Raw genomic sequence first — 23,022 nt, 5'->3', positions numbered from 1 at the left:
CTGGTTTGTGAGAACTGTAGGGTAGTTATTTGAAACCACTGTAGTTCTTATTTTATTGATCAGCATTTCTCTTTCATACAGAAGGAATACTTCTTACCAGTTGCATTCAGTAATTTTCATATTAATGCATACTCAGAGTAGAAGGAACAATGTTTCTTCTTAATGCTGGTTCTTGCAGGTTTTGTAGTTTGCTTGGATCTCATGATGCACATGCTGCTCTAGCCTCCTAGTATTTAAGTTATGAGGGAAGTGAAGAAAGCTTGTCAGTTTGCTTTTTGTACTCTTCGAGTAGTCCTGTGGAGCACTGGCACAGGTAACAGAGAAGTTAGCCTTTCATAGGCCTTTTGTTCCTTTACATTTAATGTGTGTGCAATGTTTATACTTGCAGATAACTTGGAGGCTGTTCTCCTCTCTAGTTAGTTTTTTAGAATATTGGAGGGGTTCTTGATATTCAACCGGATGCCCAATAGTGGATGGGAATGGGAGTCAAGTTGTATAGGTCTTGGAGTAACTTAGCAGCTTAGCAAAAGACAAAATTTATTGTCTAGTATTAATTATTATAAATAATATTATCTGTCACCCAGGTGTAGCTTTTGCATATACTATGGTTTTGTGTGTTTAAATGTGCTTAATACTTTCAGACAATCATAACCTGCAATACTGATTACTTGGTTCTATAATACATAGTGTATTTTAAGTTTAGTTTTGTGTTACAGTATTTGCAAAGTAGTCATTGTGTAATAGGTGACTTAATATATAGCAATTGCTGTTTCTTTATAGCAGATTCAAATACTAATCTGTGGATCTCTTCCAATATGTAGGTTACTCTGCGGTTCAGTTGCCTTTTATTGCAAGCTTTTAAACTCTATAAACAATTAAGTGTTGAATAAAGTTGTGATACAGGTTTCTGTACCTATTCAGCAGATAAGTTCCACAGTTTGCTTGAGATATTACAATAATATATCTAAACTATGAAGCTTCTAGTAGCTTCTTCATTGACTTGCATTGGGTGCGGATATTTTTTAATCAGTCTTATCTCATGTTGTGTAAGATGCTTTCTAAGTGTAAATGAAGTCAATATGTTAGTGCTAGAATTTGAAGTAATGCAGGGGATTAGCTTCTGATTCTTAGAATTAATGTCTGGAAGGAGTTCTTTCTTTTGCATACAAATTGAAAATTGCATTTATTTTCCCTTCTGTTTCCCAAGGAAGAATTTTGCAAAAATCTTCAGCATTGCTACACTTCAGCATTGCTGAAGAGTATCCTGGGGGAAATTGCTGCTTGTCAGAACTAGGAAGATAGCAGTGTTCAGTAAACTGTACCAGGGCTGCTGTACAGTTTAGTGATATCCTTAAATTCATAATATCTGGTTCTCAGATATTATAGCTCTATATTTACAGCAGCTGAAGAATCCGTGTGTTGTGATATTCCTGAATCCCAGAGTCTCCACAGTTTTCTTGCTTGCTTATTTCTTTTCACTAGCCATTTCTGATCTTTAAAAAAACCTTACCATTGCAACTATTTTATGTTGCATTCAATTAGCCTTTGTGTTCTTGGGTGTCGCAGAGGTCAGCCTCCAGTCAGGGGCAGGGGCCACAAAAATAACTTGTTCCAATTCACTGTACCTGAAACAAAAGGAAAGTGAGAACAGATACTTATTTTTCAGTGGTGTCTGCTTCTCTAGTTCTTCCAAAAGCTTCCACAGTTAGTGACATAACAGATGCAACCTTAACTTGTGCCAGAACCTGGTTTTCAATGGCTCTTATTCCTTCTACAATCTCTTCTTACCCTGACTTATTGGTAGAAGGCTGGTCTGAAATATTGTGGTAGCACCAATTCTTAGGAAACCTAGATGCTGTTTGGTAAAACACACATGCCAAACCCCACCATTTCTTTCCTTGCAACTGCCAAAGAAAGACTAAGCCTTGAACACCGTCTTGATCCTCTTGGAAATGGGGATGGTGTATTGTTACTCTTTCCCATTTCTTAGCTGTGTGCTCAGGCCCTGGCCAAGAATGTAGAGACTTGTTTCCTCTTCTGCCCAGGCACCTTAGGCTGGAGACTTATATTAGGAAAAGTCCCTCTTGCTTAAAAGAAGTGTGTGTTTAAATTTTCCTGGAAGGAGTCAAACTGGAAAAGCAGATATGTCAATATTAGAAAATGGAAAAGTGACAGAGCAAGCAAGGAGGAACCTCAATGTCTCCGTTTTGAAGCTGTTTCACAAAATTAACTAGTTTCTTGACCAGATAGCAACATTTGAAATGTTCTATTCTCAAATATTATTGTGTAGAACTATAATTTACTAATGGAGAAAGCAAGATCTTTTCTGCAGTCCTACTTGAAACCACAGATGAATATCTATCTAAAATGACAATGACTGTTTCTAGATGGAAGCTTATTTTTTGGCATTGGCTGTTGGCTGAAGAAATCTGTCTTTGCCTTTGTGGGAAGACAACTAGTTCACACACAAGTCTAAGCTGTTGATGAGCAGTCGGAAACATGAATGAAAGCAGCAGCCCTGCACTGAGTGCCAGGACTCCTTGTACAGTGCACAGAAGAGGCCAAACAACTGGGAGTGGGATGCCTAAACTGATGGGTTTAGCCAGTGTGAGGTGTGGAAGACACCCTCCTGGTTGTGGTGCCCACCCTGTCTGTCAGAAAGACTGACTTGCAATCCATGGCACAGAACCCTATCCTGACACTAGGTGCCAGAGTGCTTTCTTTAAACACCAAAAAAACCTCCACTAAATTAAAACAAATGTGCATCTCCATATCAGGCTAGTCTGTATGACTCCTTTTAGACGTTTGCTAAGAGAGAGTGCTTTTTCACTGTGAGGGTGACAGAGCACTGGAACAGGTTGCCCAGAGAGGTTGTGGTGTCTCCTTCTCTGGAGATATTCAAAACACGCCTGGACGCAATCCTGTGCAACGTGCTCTAGGTGACCCTGCTTGAGCAGGGCGGTTGGACTGGATGATCTCCAGAGGTCTCTTCCAACCTCAGTGATTCTGTGATTCTGAGAGGAGGTAGTTTTTTCAGGAGCGCGCTCTAACTACCAAACCTGACTGCAGGCACTGCTGATGTGAAGGCTCTGCTTCCTCCAGGAGTGGTTCCCTCCTGCAGGGTGGCAGCGACAGCTCCACTGTAATGCTCTATAGACCTGCAAATGCTTGCCCCAGTGACTGTGCTTGGTTTTTAGCATGTGTGCCTATGTCATGATCTGTGCCCATAGTTATATGACTGTGGGTCTTTGCAAACATCAGTATTTTCATGATGGATCAAGTCTGAAGTTTTGAAAAATTGCCATATAAAATTTCTGGGTTTTTTTGTCTTTTCTGTGTAAGAGTGGAAAAGTTGGCCCCCTTTGAAACCAGCCATTCAGCTACAGTACTGGCAAAACTGCTGCTGGTAAATATTATGCCCAGAGTATAAAAGTAAGACCAGAAGGCATTATCTTGGTTCTTTGAACCCTATTATGAATAATACCACATATACAACAGTTGTTTGTGGCATGTAAACTTCTTCTCAAATTTGCCAGTCTCTGCTTTTTGGTCTCTGCTTCTCCTGTTTATTCTGCAAACCATGGTCAAGCTGTTCCAAAGCCTTGGTCTTCTAGTATTAGGAAACATTTCTGTAATTTTTCTTCTGAACTTGAGCAGAGGGCTGTAAAGTAAGCACAGTTACTTTACAGTCCTCTGCTCGTATGCTGATTTTGACCTTGATATATTCAATGGAAGTAGCTGTACAGAATATCGGCTTCTGTTTTTGTTAGATTAGCCAAGTCAAGCTCTCCTGGCAGCCTCTCATATCAAACTTTTTGTACTATTTGCATTATAGATTTATCTGTCTTTACCATCCCTGCCAGTGCTTTACAGTATGTCCTGGGATCATGTTTACATTTTTTGTGGCTGGCTGGACAAAAGAGGCAGCCTTATGTTTAATCACGGCAGCTTCAATAAACAGCATTTTCATTTGAGAAACTGTTAGAATAATATGTAACGCTCTTGCTTACAGAACTGTAGCAGTTTAATAGCTATACCAACATACAATATTGATCAGCTAACCATTCACAGAGCCTACTCTCTGGCCATTATCAAGTCATTGGCTCTTTTAGAAGATTTTGTATTGCTTCAGTTATTTTGGCCTTCACATATATATACTTGCTACTTTTTGCACAATCTCTCTCTTTTTATTTTTATTTTTATTTTTATTTTTATTTTTTAATTGGTGATGATTCTCGTATTATATAGACCACCCAGCCATTGTCTTAATTATGCTTTTTTGTTTGTTTCCACAATGGTTCATTAGTTACTTATTTCAGGAACTATGTCCTAATTACTAATCAAAATTTTTTGCAGATATCTGGGACACGATCATCCTGCATTTTCTTTTTTTCAGAATATGTAAAGCTCAATTACAGTGGGTGGTGCAAAAAGTCCTGCCACTGTCATACAAGCCTAAGAATACACATAACATCAAAGAACTGTGGGAATCTTGTTCACCTTGCTATAGGTACTTTTTAAAGCAACAGTAAGAATTACTCTTTATTCTTTTAGATTTGGTTAATAATAGCACAGTTTAGAATACATTTTAATTCACCTGACCCTTATCATTTGTTACTCAGCAAAGTTTCCTTGTAGTTGTTGGTTTCCTCATAGTTGTTGTAACTTCAGCAGACTTGTCCTTTTGATCAGGCAATTCACAGAAGTCATCTTATCCCTTTTGAACTCATTGGTTCACGGTTCATAACAAATTCTTTTTAGTCCCTAAGTACTTTTTCTGTCATTAGGAAAATTTTACAGTTCTTTTCCCGTTCTCAGACATTCATTCTTCCTGTAATAATATCCTAATTTATCTTTGTATTGACAAGGTCTTGTTACTTTGTCATTAGAAAATCTCTTAGCTGTTTTATCACTCTTTGTGTCAGAATTATTAATGAATATATTGGGAGAAGCTGGTCACCAGACCAATCTCTGAGGATTTTCTCTAGTACCATCTAGCCTGAGCATGTGGTTTCGTAGCAGTTTTAAGTCGATTCAAATTCGAGCTGCTGCAGCCCTGCTTTTTCCTGTCTTAAGTCACAAGTTTTCATTCTCATCTCTTCTGTGCTGACAGTAAACTGGTGCAGGGAGTTGAACTAACTGAAAAGTAATATTTCATTAAAAAGTGATTGTCTTAGTTTTCACTTGTCTCAGCATCCTGAACCAGTTTACTGTGTGCAGCTTCTGCTGCTGGTAGAAGACAGGGAAGGTATGGCATGGAGGAGGTGGGGATACCTGAGAAAACAGCAACTGCGGATTTGATATTTTTTATATTATCCCTGCTCTATACTGCCCCTCACTGTCTCCCCTTTAATTTTTTCTTTGCTTCAGTCACACTTTCAAATATTCATCTGCATATTCAAATCCTTTTGGTGCTACCTGGGAAAAATATTAATTTAGCTATATTGCATGTAATTTTATACAGAAAATCCATAATTGGATAAATTGGATTAGTCTGCTGTAATCTACTTCCCCCTCCCCCCAATGTAAATACTGTATCTTCTGTCCTCATATAGTGCCCTATTAATCTGATGAACTTTTCAGGACTTTTCCTAATAAACAGCTTCTTATTTACATCAGCTTTCCTGAATTTGTTCCCAGGGTCAATATCTGAAGATGTGTCCTATCCTGGTTTCAGTATTCTAAGATTTATACTTTAATATGGGAGTCTTAGAGAGTTGCTTTTGCTGCATAATACACAAATTTCTTTGTCTGTTAGTCTCCTTTCTTATTTACCTAGCTGAAGAGCATTTTGCTGTTTTTTTCTTAATCCAATTTATAATTTGTGAGAGAAAATTAATTTTAAGTAATTCTCACACAAATTTGTGCTTCTTGATATGTAAGATGTGTGTTGCTTTTTTATTTTTGTTTAGTTTCTTCACTCTCTTCTCCCACCCTCCCCATTCTTTACAAGCTGTCTGTTTATTTTTAGTATCTTGTTCTAGTGGATCTTCCTTCAGTCAGGTGTATCTTTGTCTAAAATAGTCAATGAATCAAAAAGAGAAAAGGATTTCTTTGTTGAATAACTGTCACAGTCTAGATTTATTTGACCTTATTCTTTATCTGTGAAACTACCATTCAATAATTGCTTGGTTCCAGGTAGAGGAAAAGGTATTTATGTTAGTGGTCTCTGTTCATGTACAGTCTCACCATGAAGGATAATACTGAACTCAAGCATGGAGATCTATCTTCCTGTCCTTTCCAAAGTGCTTTCAGTCCAAATTGTCTTAAATATCCAGTCCCACATTTCTTCAACTTGTAATGCATTAAAATGCATGCACTTAAAATGCTGTGTTATCTCATCACTTCTTCTTAAACTTTTTCTTTCCTAAACCCTTGACACCCCTAAACACTGACATCCCAAAGAGGAGTTGCTGGATGTCATTCTGGTTCTGGGATCAGTATCAGAAAAATGTTATTGTGAAAGTAGGATGTTTCATCTTCCATTAGGTGGAAAAGTCCTACTAAATAGTTCACCTCCTTACAGGCATATCATGTGGTTCTGCAGTAAAGGATATATAATATATATTAATGCTTTAACAGTTTACTTGGTCAAAAAAATGCACACTAGCATATCAAAAAGCAGGATATTTCCTTAAATTTTCTTCTGTTTACTACTGCCTGTGCTAATGTGTTGGTTCCCCCTACCTGGTGGTCTCTCACTTTGTGTAGGAATTTTGAGGTGGGGACCTACATCTTAGAATCACTGAGGTAGGTCAGGGGAGAAAGACTGACATTTCTTCTTCACCAAACATTCATTGTTCATTCAAACATTCATTCTAAACAAGTTTAGGTTCTCACCTAACCTCTGCAGAGTTTACTTTCAGATAAAATTTCAGTAGTTTGTTCCTACTGTTTAATCATAAGATACCTGTTTGTTTAAAAAAAAGGGGGGGGGAGAGGGGTCTGAGGTAGTTATTTGTTAGTAAAGGTACAGGTTATCTCTAATAGGTTACACATTCTTTTTCTTTTTGCATATCCTGCTAGCAACCTTCTTATTTCCTGTGCATAATTTTTTTAATGCCTGCATTCCAAATTTTTTAAACACCTCTATTAGGGAAGAGTTTAATACTTGTTATCCTCAGCTAAGAATTCAGAATCTTTACTCACAACAAAGCGCTAGTACAGAAAACTCGCAGAATCCTCTGAAGAACGTGCAACTCCTCTGTGATACTTACTTCTGATATAATTTTTTTAAAATTATACTCTGTTGGTACTTCAGCTATTAGAACCTTCTCAGCAGAAATGAAGCACAGGGCTTTTGTTTTCAGCTAAAACTGTTCCACAGTCTGGTTTCTGGTTTAACACCTGATCGCACTACTGGCTGTGCTAGCAAAACTGAGGTACAGTGCTGTGGTGAAGGAAGAGAACAAGCAGAAGAGGTTTGCAAACTTATTGCAAGATTGTTACTGTTGCCACCAGCTATTTTTTAACATCTAATCAAAGTATTAGGCTACTGCTAACCCTGTACAGCAAATTCATGCTAGGGTCAGAGAATGTGAAATGACAGTTCTAAGGGTGTGAATTGATACACTTCATTTTATTTATTATGCATTGATATGACCTTAATGTTCAGGATGTTTTATAGATGGTATTAAGTGTGTGAAGTATGTACTGTCATGTCTCTGCTTTGTTATTAGTGTATTTTCCAAAATTGTATTGTATATTTGAAGGTTGAGATTCATTTTGCTCAACTTCAGATGCCTACAAAGTAGGCCTCTACAAATGAACTAGTCGTCTTAGGCTCTCTTTATAGTTAGTAGAGAGACGTGGATGCTTTTAAGGTATGATTCATCTGACCAAGTGTAGACATCTACTTTTAGGATGAGATGATTCATGACCTAACTATGTTATCTAGGTCTGCACTGACTATGAAGAGAACTTAGCATAAATCGATACTTAGACACATGAATTCCACCCAAAATATTAAAATTTTGGCAACACTGCAGAGAAACTGAATCCCTCTTTCAAGTGCAAAATTTAACTTTTACTTTTTGGAGTACCCTGGTACAGTAAATCAGTATTATTTCTGTGCAGCCATGAGGAGTTATTTTTTCATACATGCAAAAAGTCTGCCTATGACATTTAAGCTTTAGTATGAAACAGTTTTTGAGTATTGGAAGTAATCTGAATAGACTAGATTTGGAAATCTTGGGGTTGTTCTGCTCTAATAAATAAAATGGCTTGAATTTTTTTCTTCTGTTCCATTAGTACTTTCTTGTACAGCATTCAGACCTATCTGATGGAAACTGCTGGAAGTAAGAAGCATCTTTTTTTTATTATTGACTACGTTTAGCAGAGTGAGGATTTTTGTAAAATATTGTTTGTTCTTTTTACTATCTCTGCCCCTGCCAGCAGCACGCTTTTTAAGAAAAAGAATCTTGACATTACTATAATATTCCCATGTTAATCATGAAAGTGTTTACTGTTGTACAATAGCCCTAACTTCATCACAAATTAAAAGTGTACCTTTATAAATATTCAGATTTATTGATAAATACACATTAAAACCATCTTTCTGACTGTTAGAGATTTAAGTCCTGGACACTGTACTTGTGCGATGAACATGCTATTGTCACTGAAGAATATATTGGAGATGCTAATTAGCATAAATCCTAGTTCTTTATATCAGCCTATCTTCTCTTCTTTTTCCATCATCCAAAAAAACCCCAAATAACCCAAAGTCAGAACCTATTGTTCTGACTTAGCATATTATTTCTATGTACTTTTGAGCATCCACTCCTTGCATATATGATTTCTGGATGAAGCTGATGGAGACTTCCTTTATATTTGTTACATCATTATCTCATTTTTGAGATATTTTCAAGGAGGTTAACAGAGAGGTATTGATGACTTCTGAATTGTACAGTTGTCCTCCAGGAGAACTTCAGAATAGATATCCTTATAGCAGAATACAGATAGATGCAGCAAACACTGCAATTAACAAGTTGATAGCTCTGGACACTGATAATAACCAAATTTTCTTTTAGAGCTGCAGACTGCAGTTTTTTCAGGTACTATATAAGAGAACTTCTGTGTGCCTTTCAGTTGTATTTTCAACCAGAAATTTGAAATCACCTGCAGGAGCTCTAACAGCAAAGGTCGACAAATAGGGTGAGATTTGGGTGCCCAAGCTGGAGTATGTTGTATCATTTTAGACTTTCTACAGTCTCTGTGATATTCAAAAAAGAGCTAGCAGAGGCATGAAGAATCCATAGGAGACCTGCTTTCTTCTGGAATAGTAACTGGAAGCCAGGCAGGATATCCTCCTCAAATTAGATACATACATTAGGCAACTGAATTGCACCCCTGAGGTGAGTGGCTTGAAAAAGGAGGGCCAAGAGGTTGGTCTCCCAAGTCCTGATAGATAAGTTCTTGTTATCTAGCAGGGGCCATCTTGAGAATGGGAAGAAACTCATAAAAGAGGAAGACTGTAAGGGGGAAATGGAGGAAGTGAGTGAAGCAATAACGAAGAGTGTCATATGTTGGAACATAATTTTCATCTTTTCAGCACAGGGTTGAAAAGAACCAACTCCTTCAATGTCTCCTAGAAAGGCTTTTTTGTTGTTGTTGTTGTTTTTGTTTGTTTGTTTGTTTTTTGGCTTGGGACTGGATCTTGCTGCCCAAATGATAATCTGTTTATATTTACTTTTCTATAACTATCATTTCTGATAACAGATGCATTGTACTGCAACTACTAAACTGTCAACCAGTAGTAGGAGATTATAATTCCAAATGACGAAGACCAGACTATAAAATTTGTTGTCAAAAAGAAGTGACTACTAGTCATGCTCAGAGCTTCAATGAGAGATCCATCTCCTTACCAGTTTTTGGCAACAGTATATGTTTACCTCTGTGCTGCTCTTTTTTAAATACTAATAACAACATGCCTGCATCTTGCTTTTGAGGGAGAAAGGTATTAATTTTTGCTCAAGAAGCACATGGATACAATGGACTTAAGCACACTGACAGGAATTTAGACTGTCTGCCAAACAGTATTTCAGTAGAATGTATTTATCTAGGCAGTACTAAACCCATTTTCAAAATGTTAGCAGATTAAAAAATAAAATACTGTGCTGCTCAGAGAAAACAACTCAAGAATGTCACTGAGTTGTAAAAATCCTCGCATACAACTTCATCATTCCGTATCTTCTAAATATAAGCTGGAAATACTTGACAATTTCAGGACTGAAAGAATGTATTTAAATTTTGATGAAAGAAATGCTCATCACATTCAGCTATGACAATTGGCATAATTGTTGGCAGCTTCTACATCCTCATTTAAGCATGTTCATTGCAAGGGAATGAGGTGGTTTTATATTCATCATCTTGCGCTTAAATATTGTCTATACCACAATAGTAATATTGCCTTTTGTTATCATTATGACACTTCTTATAATTGTGTTGTCAAAGGAAATACATTGGACAATCTTGGATGTGGACATTAAAATCTCCTTTCAGAATTTCTTAAGGTATTCAAAACCGGCCAGAGAGCCAGCCCTTGCAAAATATATAGTTTGACAAAGTCTAGTGTGTGATATCTGAAATGTTCAAAGATTGGGCATGTAGGACAAAAACAATGAACCATTTCACAGAGCAGCTGAAATATTTTAATTCAGCTCTGCAGCGCTTTCCAAGAAAGTCAATGCACTGCAGCATAAAAACTGGCCTGTAACACTATTTCAGAGGGGGGATTATAGCTTTGTCTCTCTCTGTCTTTCATCTGTTTACATTTTAAAGGGTGATAAATTGAGCATTTGGATTTTAATAAACTTATTCGCTAGATTTGTGGTCATTTTGAGCATTTGTGTTCTGGCAGTAAGTGGCAGCTTCCTCTTGGAGATGGGTTTGCTCGTTGGTTTAACCTAGCTCAACTCGGCTCGCAGCAGCAGGCTGTCACAACTAGATAGAAGCAGTTTTTTCTGGAACAAACCGGTTTGAAGAAGTTGCCAATTTTGCAGCACCAGCATTGGCTTAATGAGAAACAAGAGGAAAGCAGTAATTACTTTTAAAATTTATTCAGACATCATTGCACATAATATCCTCTCTTGAGTTAAGTCTTTCAAATGTTTGTTTTTTAACAGAAAAAACATGACCTGTGTAAATATAACCAGTTTACCCTCAGCCCCATGCATTTTTAACGAAAAACCTTGCAGATATTAATGGCATGTATATACACAATGAGAGGAGAAAAGGATTCTGTAGGTTATAATTGAAATGACCTAATTTTCTGTGTAGTTATACTATAAATCGTATAGCTGGCATCGTCTTCAGTCTCTAAAATACTGTCTGTTAATGTTAACTGGCCTGTCCATTTTTTAAAATCTTAACTGTACATGAGACTCATTCTTAGTATTTTCTGTTCTGAAATCTTGATAGTTAAATTTTCAAACCAGGCTTTTCTAAAACTGAGGAAAAAATCACCCTATTAAGCTTTGCAAACCTAATTAATTTACTCTGTAATGGCTATGTCATTTTAGGGAAAATGAGCTACCAATTGGTTCCAAGTACCCTATTTAAAGGGAGCTGTCTTTCATAAGAGATACTATTTTTTGGATTGACCTGTAGTGAAGAAAGCCAACTGTTAAGCCCCCCTTTTTAGTAAAAGGCTTTGCATCTACAAACAGAAATATCCCTTTGGATTTACAGATGGTTATCCAGTGGCTTTATTAATGTGGCCCTGAAACCTTTTTGTTACCAGTGAAGATCCAAAGGAGCTGAAACTGGGACAGACCAGCCCAGCCTCCTCCTGTTGTCTCCGAATGCTTCAGTGGTCCCAGGAATTTGAGAACTGAGTTGGAAATCATACAGCATATACCTTAAATCCATTCAGCTGAGAGGCTTGAGATGACATTAAAGTGGATGCAGGGTGTAATTTCTGAAGAAGCGTAAGACTGTGTCGTGGTTTCCTTTATGTGTCTAAAACGTAGGCTAGCATTCCTTGGAGAGGCATAGGGGTGTGTGTCTGTAGTGCAGGAGGCTGTGGAAATGTTACAGTGGAAACTTAACTCTTCCCTTCTCCCCCCACTTTTGAATCCACATCAGATTCGCTGACCCAGTTCACTGCATAGCAGCGTAAGTCTTTGTATTGGCACAAGAAGGGTTGCTATAGGATAACAATGAATGAATGCTTTTAAAATCTTACTTCCTTTAATGATTTCATGATAAATACTAACATTATTACAATTAACATTAATATTGACACATTGAAAATACAGTTAATTTTTCTCAAAGCTTAAAGGACTGCAAACCCAATGTTGGCTATATGTTTTAGGTTCTCCCTTTGCTTGCATCAGTGTACAAAGACAGGAGGAGAAACAGTCTCCAAGCATTTCCTTTTTCTAGATAGCCATTAGATTTTTTTTTTTTTTTTGTCTGTTTTGTACCTTTGAATGAAGATACTTAAAAGTGATAACCAGTTATTAACAGAGAGCAAACTGTGCAATTCTTATTAGGTTTCTTGAATTTGAAAACTAAAGCCTGTGTAAAGTGGGGATGAGCTTAGTGAAAAGCATTTTAATGCCTTTTATCTTAACCTTTGCAGTGTTACCCTTTTGGAGACTTTGGAGTGCTTACTACAGAAAAGTGAAGCAGTGGATTGCATTCCGTGTGGTTAGTACAGATAGTGGGTAGGACCAGATAACAGGTTTCTTGTTATCACTAGAGTTAATGATGTTATGTAGGAGTAAATTTTCTTTATTAAAAGGAAAGATGGTGAATCAGGTGGCAACCAACTGAAGTTTGACAAAAAGTTGAGAGGGAACAGTAGGGTTTGAAGCAAACTGGCAATCAGGGCAGGATTGTCTTTTTGACTGAAGTCCAGTCAAAAATGGAAGTTTTCTGTCTGAAGGTCCCTGGTTTGACAACCTCTGTAGCTGCTCTAGTGTGCTGGAGTCTCCCCTGGTTGGATCATCTTTGGTGTGTGTTTGTTTCCTTAAAACTGCAAGATGTAGATGGTGGTGGTGATGCTGCTTAAGACAATTAGGAAAATGTGAGGTCACTCTTGCACAATTTTTTTCCCTAGAGGAGTAATAGGAAAGGTAGCTTGATCTCAGCCTGTTTCCTCTTCTAAGCAATACTATGTATTTTTTTCAGGTATTTCTTCTGTCTCTGGAATATGGTGCACCATCAGGAATTATGAAAGGACGTGACATTCAAAATAACAAGTGGCAACTTTTATTTCTGGCAATTTGTTATCTTTTCAAGTTTTCTGTTAGAGAGTCTTTAAGAGGGAAAGTTACTTTTTTGTAAAAATTTATTTGCTCTTGGAGCCTCCTAACAATATGGTTCAATTTGCCTGCCAGTATCCCAAAGCTCAACTCCTTGGAGTTGATTTGATCAAGGATGAGTTGAGCATTAGAACTGTTGCATGTAATTTAAGAGCCCCTTCCCCCCCCCCCCCCCCCATTTAATCTGGTTGGCAAAATTTCAGGTGAGCTGAAATGTTAAACTGATTCTGATGCCACTTCTGATGCCTCTGCACAACAATTGCTGTGACAATTTTTATTTCAAAAAATGTTTTTGTACTCAGTTTTTGTGGACTTCATAATATACCTGAATGATATGTACTTGGTATAGCAACTACCAATTGCACAAATAATTTTTGGATTAGTGAAAGTTTATGATATTACTCTACAGTATGTGGATGAATCATGTTTTGTGCTGCAACTTTGGTTTTTTTTTCTTCTTCTTCTTTTCTGCCCTAATTGCTTTTATGGAAATCAGTGGGTATTTTTATGGGGGATAAACACCAAAATAGTTTGGGGATTTTTCTTCCTTTAAAGTAGTAATGTAGTTCTTCTTTTGATAGCACAGTATGCTTCTCCCATAGTTTCAGTAGAGGATGATTTATTTTCCTTACCAGTTTATATAAGAAAAACCAACTAAATGGCTTTTAATATCTTGCTATTAAGAAATTGAATATTCTTGAGCAGGCCATGGTACAATAGCTACAGTTCTCAGCCATGAAAGCATTGAAGTAAATTGTGGCACAGTTCAGGAAGCTAGTGTCTTGAAACTAGAGGAGGGAAGTGTTGGTAATAAAATTAAGGCATGATTAGAAAGCTATCGCACAATTGTTTCCAAATCTTAGCACTAAAAAGAAAAAAAAAATCAGTTTGATTCATCACAGCACTGCAAAAGAGTCTTATAGAGAGACTTGATGGAGGAAATGTTAATTATTTCAGAGGTTAATTTAGGAATTGCATTCTGTGCATGCTTAAGGAACAGTTTGAAATGTAATGAAATGTTTATGGGAAAAGTGTGCAAATGAACATTAAAAGCAGGCACACACATGGAATGTAATAAGATGCCAAGGCTATTATATAAAACTTGACTTTCTATTGCATTCCTTCTTCCTGCATGTAATTTTAAGTATTTGTTGAAATGCAAGCAGGAGAATCTTCAGAAAAAATAATCGTCCTTTTTGTTGTTCAAAAAGGTTACAGAGTCAGTTGCTTGCTACAGTACCTGTTGGCTCCTTAGCAAGAGGTTTGCAGTGCACTGCTATGTTTGCATCAGTCATCTGGCTTAACACTCTTTATCAGTTATAACTGTTCAAATCAACCTGACTGGTTTCTTCCAAAGTGGTAGAGATGTTGTGTTTGGCATGAAGTTATGTATTTCCTAGATCTCTATAAGGCTGGAACACTACAGAGTGCTATATTCTCCGTATAAATTCTGCTGAGTTGTATATGAATCAGTATCTTTTCCAGTTCTGCTTCTGTTCTCTCATCAACTAAGTCTTAATCCTAGTTTGAAGTATTTAGCTTAAAAAAAAAAAAATTAGGTCTGTAATACCCATGCTACTGGACCAAATGTTATTGTAAGAGAGGACTCGTCACATGAAAAAACTTAAATATTATTGTGTCATCTTCAGAATCAGATACTGAACAAATCCAGTGATTTTCTTGCTCCCGTTCAGGTTGCTTCTGATTTATAATGAACTGCAGCTTGGCCTCCTCTGATATGTGCTCTTAGGGTTGTGGTGATGTATTTTGGGCTCTAAGCAACATAAATGATAAGAATTGACTTAATTCCAGTCAAATCTGTGATACTTGGCGACTGTAAAATTTTGGTGACTATATGGCTGAAAACAACTTTGCTTGGCCTATGTGTAGTTTTACCATTTTAAGCAAAAAGCTGTGTTCTGTAACTTGTATTGCAAGGTAGGAATTTTCTTCAAAATGACTATTTCTGAGTAAAACCTAAGTCCTTAATTACCGCAGCTAACCCTCATAATATCAGTAGAAGTGCTAACACTGAAACAGATAGGTTTGTCCACAAGCTCTACTAAATTAGAGTTTGTCCTTACCTGAATATAATCAGTGTTCTTTTTTTTAACTTGGAATGCGTTGTTTATGCATTTATCACTGTTTTCTATTTAATTCCAAAACAGTCATTGTCTTTTCTCTTCTGCCTCTGTTTTCCCACAGGAAGCTCTGAATTCAGGGTTTGTTGCAAACCATATTTTTTCCTTCCCAGTGACTTGGTGTTTGTCTTAGTCATCTGGGTAACTCCTGCCTCCTCCTCATACACCCCAGGACTGTGCAATGATTAAATGGTGCACTCCAGTATGCCGTTTGTTCACGGATAAGGAGGGTGGGTAGAAATACCACTGCTGTTGCACAGCTTACTCATGCAAGACTGTCTGTGGGGGTGGCTCGATTCAAGTTATGAAGTGAACTTGCAGGAATTCATTAGGTACTGTTATTTGCCATGACCCTTTTGTTTCAAATGCAACACACATCTGAAAAAATTAGCACAAAACACTCTACTTGCACCTACCATTTCCCACTTGGAGAGTGGAGAGGAAATGACCAATACATGGTTTATATTGTTCAGTGCATTACTGAAAGAGGCTTAGATACAACAACAGTAGCAGATAAGGACCCATAAAATATGTTTCTTGGCTAATTTGTATTTTATGTTTTTTTTGACAAAAAGGCCTATGTTGCCCACTGTGTGCATAACAGTGTAACTTGACTGTAACAGTTACACTGACTTCTCAATATTAGGTGTTTTTCTTAAATCCACAGTCCTGAAGACAATTAAACTTAGGTTAAAACTGATTTGTGGACCAGTCAACAACCTAGGATTAAAACAAAAGCAAATTTACCCACACGCAGTTGTAGAACAAAACCTTGACTGAAGGCTAGGCAGCATGAGGAGTTTGGGAAGAATTTTCAAGTGGATTTTGAGAAGTTTGTTCATCTTTCCTGTTCTCCTTCTCCCATCTCCAATCTAATATTTCTAAGCAATTTATTTATTGAACAAAGTTGGCAATATTCTTTCAGTGAAAATGCAAAAGAAACATCTGGTTTCAGTGATGAGGTGCATAGCAAGTATCTCTAAGTTGCAAAAATGACCACCGTTAATTAACTCTGCTCTGCAGTAAAAATAAGGAGTGCAGTGTTGCTCTTTGCTCATGTACTGTTTCTACATTTCTTAACTTGTGGCCTCCTGCCCCACCCCCAGCCTTTTGCACAGAATCTGGGATATAAATTCAGTTTAGTATCATTCATCTGTTTCAAAAGCAGTGGTTCCATACTTAACCTTCAGTGACCCTGGCCTCATTGCTCCTTCTCATATTACTTTAGCATAAGCAGTTGCTCATTTGGTCAGCGAAGCAGATTAGGGTGCTGAAGAGGGTGCCTGGGAGAGCAGGAGAAATATATCCATGGCTGAGTCAGCTCGCTGGTCTGATTCTCTGTCTCTACCCCACTTCCAAACACATGCAGAGACTGACACAATCACTTGCACTGACTGGCCCAGAGCAATGCACTGTATTGGAGCCAGGAATGAGCAACTAGGAACAAAGGGTGGTTTGTAATAAGCACTGCTGAAAAATGTGAAAAAATACAGTCTGATTCAGCAAATGTGTAGCTTGAATATTATGAAATTTGTTCACTCTTGTTTGTGTTAAATCGATTTTCTTAATAAATGGTTCAGTACTTGGAGTTCTGTTAGTTACCTGACATAGTGGAATTGGATTTCTTAATTATCCTTCATGATGATAGCGTAAAAAAAAAATGCAATAGTTTTAGCTAAAATATTGAATATGTATATCAAAGGAAGCTGCTCAGATATGCTTTGAAACACACAAATTGGTAAAATGAAAAGTATAATAAAAACAGGCTTAATGTTATCATAGACTTTCAGATGAAGATGTGAAATGCCTTGTACACAAGTGGAAAGCTTTTGGCTAAATTTCAAGAAGGGAGAGGTAATTTAGAAAAGCAGTGGACTTTTAATAAAAGATTCTTTTATAGTGGGTTGACCAGAAACATCTCTAACATGCATTGGAAGAACACTATGAAAATTTCACGTAACTCTTGTGTTGAGCACTAGCCATAGGTAGTTAAGTTCATTTGCAGAAAGTGAAATATTTAGTCGTTTCTCTATTTACATGTTTCACTACAAAAGTGAAACAGGAACAAAATTAAAGCCACATCAATTTAATTAAATAAGAAAATGCTGATTTATGTACTGATGTTAAATTTACTGGGTTTAAACAGTGCTTCAAATCTCCTGTAGGGGCCTACAATTACAGTTCCTCTCACAAAAGCAGCTGTAGGTTTGGAATCTGTCTTTGCTATGGACTGACATGACTATTCTACTGTAGGCCTTGGATGATGACTCCCTGGTACTAGCGATTATTTCAACCTAACTTAATTTCCCCTTTTTTTTTTTTTCTGGTAACAATGACAGTGGTGAGAAGATAATTTTTTTTAAAGCAAGATGTTAATGCCAACATTTTAAAGATTTTCTTAGACAATAAGCTAGCCCTAGTACTCGTAAAACACACCGTTGTCTGCATCTGGGAAAGGTGTCTACTTTTAAGTGTTTCTGCGGATCATTTCCATGTCAGTCTGGTCTCTTCACCATTGAGCCGCAAGTTTTGAAACACAGTGTTGTCCTTTTCTCTCTTGAGAGAACTTTTAATTGTCTAACCCTTTGAGTTACTGGTTGTTAGCCTGACAAAACCTCTCTTTCTTCAACCTGGAGTCTAAGTATGTTGTTGTCTTATAATTGTTCACCAGTAGGTCTTGCTGGGGACTGGAGGGGAAAGACCTTGCTTATTTATTCCTGTATCGCTTGCTTTCACTTACTTTTTATGAAGGTAGACACCAGGTTAACACAGGTCTTTCCTATTCCTCCATTATACAACTTGCCTTGTTGACTAGGTCATGTAGAGTATCAGTTAAATTCATTATATTTCAGTTTCTTATATTATGTAGTCTAAAGTCAGTCATGTTGCATTGCTATTATGTGTACATATATGTGTGTGTGTGTGTATATATGCATGCACACACATATATATGTGTCTGTGTGTAGTACTGCTGAATGTCACTAATTAATACTCCACATTTATTAATGTTTACTTTAATTCATTCTATCTCAGTGGGAAGACATTCTCTTCAGGAAAAAAGGGAATTAAATTTCTGTAAGATAAGAGCAAATTCAAATAGCTAAGTGGGACTGAAACAAATAGATGCTTGATCTTGGTTAAAAGAACATATCATGAGGAAATAATAAGCAAAAGGTTATTTTGGTGATAAATGAGATTTAGCTTCTTTTCACTTGGACCTTATTGACAGGAAGGTATTAACAATTCCTTTCAGAATATTTATCCTTACAAACTGTCTTTGAAGTTGTTTGATAAATCTTTTAAGTTGTGCAAACATAATCAGTTTAATCTTTTTCCCCCACAGTTGGTGTTATCCGCTGTCCAATTTGTGGACAGGAATGTGCAGAGAGACACATCATAGATAACTTTTTTGTGAAGGATGCCACAGAGGTTCCCAGTAGCACAGTAGAAAAATCAAATCAGGTAAGTGCATTAACATGTAATCAAGTTAACACCTTTTGGATGTGTATACATGTCTTTGGCTTCTTGCTGCATGGCCTTTTGCTGTTCATATGCAGAAAAAGCCTTCAAATATCTAGTCATCATATGGAATAATTACTCTAGACAATGAATTAAAATCAATTAAAGTGCATGTGAAGAAGAGGGGTATCTAAGTCTAAACTACTGCTAGTTATTGGGATAAAATTACATCACAATAACAATAAAAGTAAGGAATGGACATTAGAATGCAAATTTCTAGACTTGTGACAGAACACTTTCAGCACTCTGCAGCAACAACCTGAATAATGCTATGTAAGTAATCTCAATGTAAAATGGAATCCTCTAGTTAAATCAATTTTATTCTTCTGATCTTAACACTGACAAAACGCTCAAGTGTTTAGCTGGAATGCAGTTATCAAACAAAAGGCTCAAATTTCTGATGGGGAAGATGATATGTTGTGTATTTTGTAGATTGCCTCTTCTTTCTTTTGCAAATGACAGTCATCTCATAACAACAAAAACTGCTTGTCTGGAAAAATAGTGATATCTTTTTCTTTTTTTTCCTTTTCCTGATAGTTTTCAGGAGCAGAGTGCTCCAGAGTGTAGAGGCAGTACCAAATGAATAATTACATCTGTGTAGGACAACAGTTTAGCAATATCTGAGGTCAAAATATTGCCTGTCTTCATTTTGAGCTAGTAAGAGGAAAACAAGCATCTCTTCACTCATAAACTTTTAATTAAAATCCAGGAACTTACTGCAACTGAGTAAGCCTCTTTATATGTTTGTGTTCTCTTCGTAATAACAGTCCGAAAAGGTTACTTCATGAGGGTTGCATTAATTTTACAGTAATTCCCTAACATTTGGATAGTTGTCTTTAAGAACTTTTATTTTAAAAATGTCTCTTTTGTTTCCATGTCTAAGGGAAATGATTGATCCTTGATCTATTTTGTTTTGGGAAGGCTTCTTAGAGCTCCTTATACTGTGTAGTCTCTTTTTCAAAGCTTAGCTGAAATTTGTGCTTACACATAAGAATGTGTATGTCTCTTAAGGACGGATAAATGTACCCAGTCATGTTTGTGATATTAGCTCACTGACTATGAAGGGCATAAATTTTGTCATCTTCTCTCAGGCAGAAGGAGAAGACTTAAACTTATGTCTCCAAAACCGTTCATTTAATTGTTTTCAGTTTCTAAGGCAGATTGCAATTGGACTGCTGAGAAATGATGAACCGTAGCTGAAACTGAAATTTAGTTAGGAGCCTCTGGAAGTATGAGCAATGTGTCTGTATTCTCTTAATGTGGAATAAATTGGAATTATTCTGTTAATGTGGAATAGATTGGAATTATTTTGTTTGCATTTTCTTCTGAGTGGGGGAAAATACCTGATTTGTGGAGATGGTTGCAAGATTTACAGTAAGTCTCCCAATACTCTCCCATTAAGGTTGAGAAGACAAGTAGTTCCTGTTGCACTGAAAATATGATCACAATAGCTTTTCTAGTGATTTTAATTAGGAAGAGAAACAAGATAACAAATAACTCTGTTACACAGAAGCAACCCTGAATTTTTTTTTATTTTGAGACCCATATCTTCTAGCTTAGTTATATAACAAGTCTTCTAAGATATTGCTTTGGAGAGTGGTGGTAGAATTACTTTTCCTGGTTTTGGTGACAAAATAGTCTTCTTTTCCCTCTAGAAATTCTTTCAACAGTTTGCAAAAGCTAGGTGGGGAATTGAGGCCTTTGGGATTTGGATAAGGAATAGAAAGTGCAAAAAGGGTTCTTTATATTCATACTTTAGATCTTGTGGTTGGTCGAAACTATGTAAAATTGGGTATACTTCTATGGGTCATCAATGAGTTATTGAGCATCCACCAAACTTGGTGATGTCAGGATCAGTTGGGCACTTCTTCAGAAATGATGGAAAGGTCTTTTTGTTTACCTTCTGATCTTGATCTGCTGGAGAGCAATCCGGAGAAATTTCATGTATTTCAACAGCTGATTTGGAGTCATCCCTTGTTATACTGAATGGTGTGAGCAGATGTCAGGGAAGTTCTTCTTAGGTGTGTCTTTCCTTAAGTTTCCTTCTCTGGCTTTTATATTACTCTTCCACTCCATGCTTTGTTTCTGTCTCTCCCCCACAAAAACCAGTGAGCTGGCTGATCAGAAAGCATGTGTGTTCTTCAGCTAAGTTCTCTGGCTGAACTCAGAATGCCTCCTGCAGCGGTTTAAGCTAAACCAGCAAACTGTGCTGCACCAGCTAAGAAGTATATTCATGTGCTCTTCTGCTGACCTTTTCTTTTTTACAGAGATGGCAATTTTGGGAGATGCCCGCTAAGTGAACATGTACCTTATGCCCTGAAAAGGAACTATGTACAGTTCTGTTTTGTTTTAATACATTTATGTAGGTGTGTTAATAAAGAGACTTTGGAGAAATCCCGTTGTACTTTGATTGGCATTGGCACCATAAAAATAGCTGTACCACTTCATAAGCCTATTGGTTGTGAGGTGGCAGGGTTGACTCAATGATAGTTAAACTGATCAGTGTCCTGTTCAAGAAAGAATATTATGAGTAGAAAGATGCTAGATCCTTCTCATCTGTCTGTCTTGTTTTGCCTTGAAAGGGAAGAAGTGAGAAAAGAAAGAAAAATTGTCAGTAGCAAGATAGGCAGGAGATAGTCTCTTTTACACTTTTAATTCTTCCTGAGATTTGCAGGAAATACTGGACCAGAGATCATCCAGATTTTGTCAAAATTTTATTCAAAGCTGGGTTTCCTGTAGAATTTTTCTACTGAAATAGTTTATCCTTGGTTTTTCTACTTCATGTGGCTCTGATAATTTGGCATCTTTAGCAGGATGTTAAAGAAATTTGAACTGGAGGTAAGCCAGGGGTTCTGTGCATTTTTGTGATTAGCCTGTACAGTATGTGTGTGTTGTCAAGAAGGACCAGCTTATTTCAGTTCAAGAGAGACTTTACAAAAAGAGGACTTTCAAATTCAAATCTTGCTTGCCTCAGGTTCAAAACAGTAATGATAAAATGGTTTTTAGCATATTTAATTTAAACAGCAAGAGTAAATGGCATATCGTGGAGCCTGGGGTTGTGGGATGAGAAAAATAACTGGAATGCGTTAAAGTGTATCCATCTAAAATCATGTTTGCTTTATCTGAGCCTGATTTTGGCAGTTCAGTACACTACTTACAGTTGTGCTTTCTAGTAATTACTATTCAAACTTCAGTAGCAAAAGAAGTAAGCAGAAAGAAAGTGTAAAACTCCCCAGTATATGTCCCATAAGGACCTTCCTGGCTAGCAGTAAACAGAATATTAAAGATTTTATGCTGCCTATTGGCATAGGAAGCATTCCAGAAGAAAAGAACAAAATTGGCTTGAAATGCAGCTGTGATCTTTCTGAAGGTAATCCTTATGGGTTGCGGGCAATTAGGATATAAATACTTGTAGAGAACAGATCCTTTCTAGTTTTGTCACATTATGATTTATCGAAAGACTTTGCACAATTATATGATGTTACAAGTTTGAAAATAAAATGAATTATATTTGATTTATAAGAATGAGTGGAAAGGACTTTCAAACCTAAGAGATGATATTGAAGTAAATGCTAAATATGAATAAGATTAAAGGATTGACAAACCAGAATATCTAGGAACTTAACAGAAAAAAATCAGAGTTGTGCAAAGCCAAAAAGTGTGAGATTGGTGTAGAAGAGTGTGGGTGACAACACTGGAGTTACCACAACGTATTGAACCTGTGATGCATTTTATTCCAGATGCTTATTCTCCTAGTGTCTGTGTCCAAAAGAGAGAAATATTTAGAAGTATTTTGAATAGTGAGAACACTTCTTGTATCTTTACCAGTTGCTGAGCTGCGATTTTAAAGAGTCATCATAGGAGTGAAGAGCAGTTGGACTTTATATGAGATATGGGGAACGTTAGCAACAAAACCAGGTGTGAGTTTAGATCTGGTTGTAGAGAAGGGATACGATACCAAGAAAGCAAGTCTGACTGTGGTGTAACAGAAGTCGTAATGAGGACAACTTAGAGCAAAAAGTTTCTCTAGTTCTGTGTGGTGCCAAAGCAGCCATCATGTACTTAGTATACTAGTTATTTTTTGGGAGAATATA

The 23,022-nt window shown here is 36.9% G+C and overlaps 1 protein-coding gene across 6 annotated transcripts in view; it reads left to right on the top strand.

The window, feature by feature from the left end:
* TRIM24 (tripartite motif containing 24) overlaps window positions 1–23,022 on the top strand; it is a 69,659-nt gene that overhangs the window by 12,702 nt on the left and 33,935 nt on the right. For 4 of the 6 annotated variants that reach the window (XR_003256359.1, XM_026083868.1, XM_026083869.1 and 1 more), the window contains exon 2: window positions 18,753–18,871. Coding sequence is in view for 4 of the 6 variants with exons in the window: in XM_026083868.1 (XP_025939653.1) it covers window positions 18,753–18,871 (119 nt within the window). In the remaining 2 variants the exon portion in view is untranslated. Of the gene's footprint in view, window positions 1–15,545; window positions 15,640–18,752; window positions 18,872–23,022 lie in introns of those variants that run through there. The other 2 variants (XM_026083871.1, XM_026083872.1) reach the window with 2 other exon arrangements.

The sequence above is a fragment of the Apteryx rowi genome, unplaced genomic scaffold (genome assembly GCF_003343035.1).
Source record: "Apteryx rowi isolate R43461 unplaced genomic scaffold, aptRow1 scaffold_62, whole genome shotgun sequence".
NCBI classification, from domain to species: Eukaryota; Metazoa; Chordata; class Aves; order Apterygiformes; family Apterygidae; genus Apteryx; species Apteryx rowi.
This window is presented reverse-complemented; position numbering and strand designations above follow the sequence as displayed.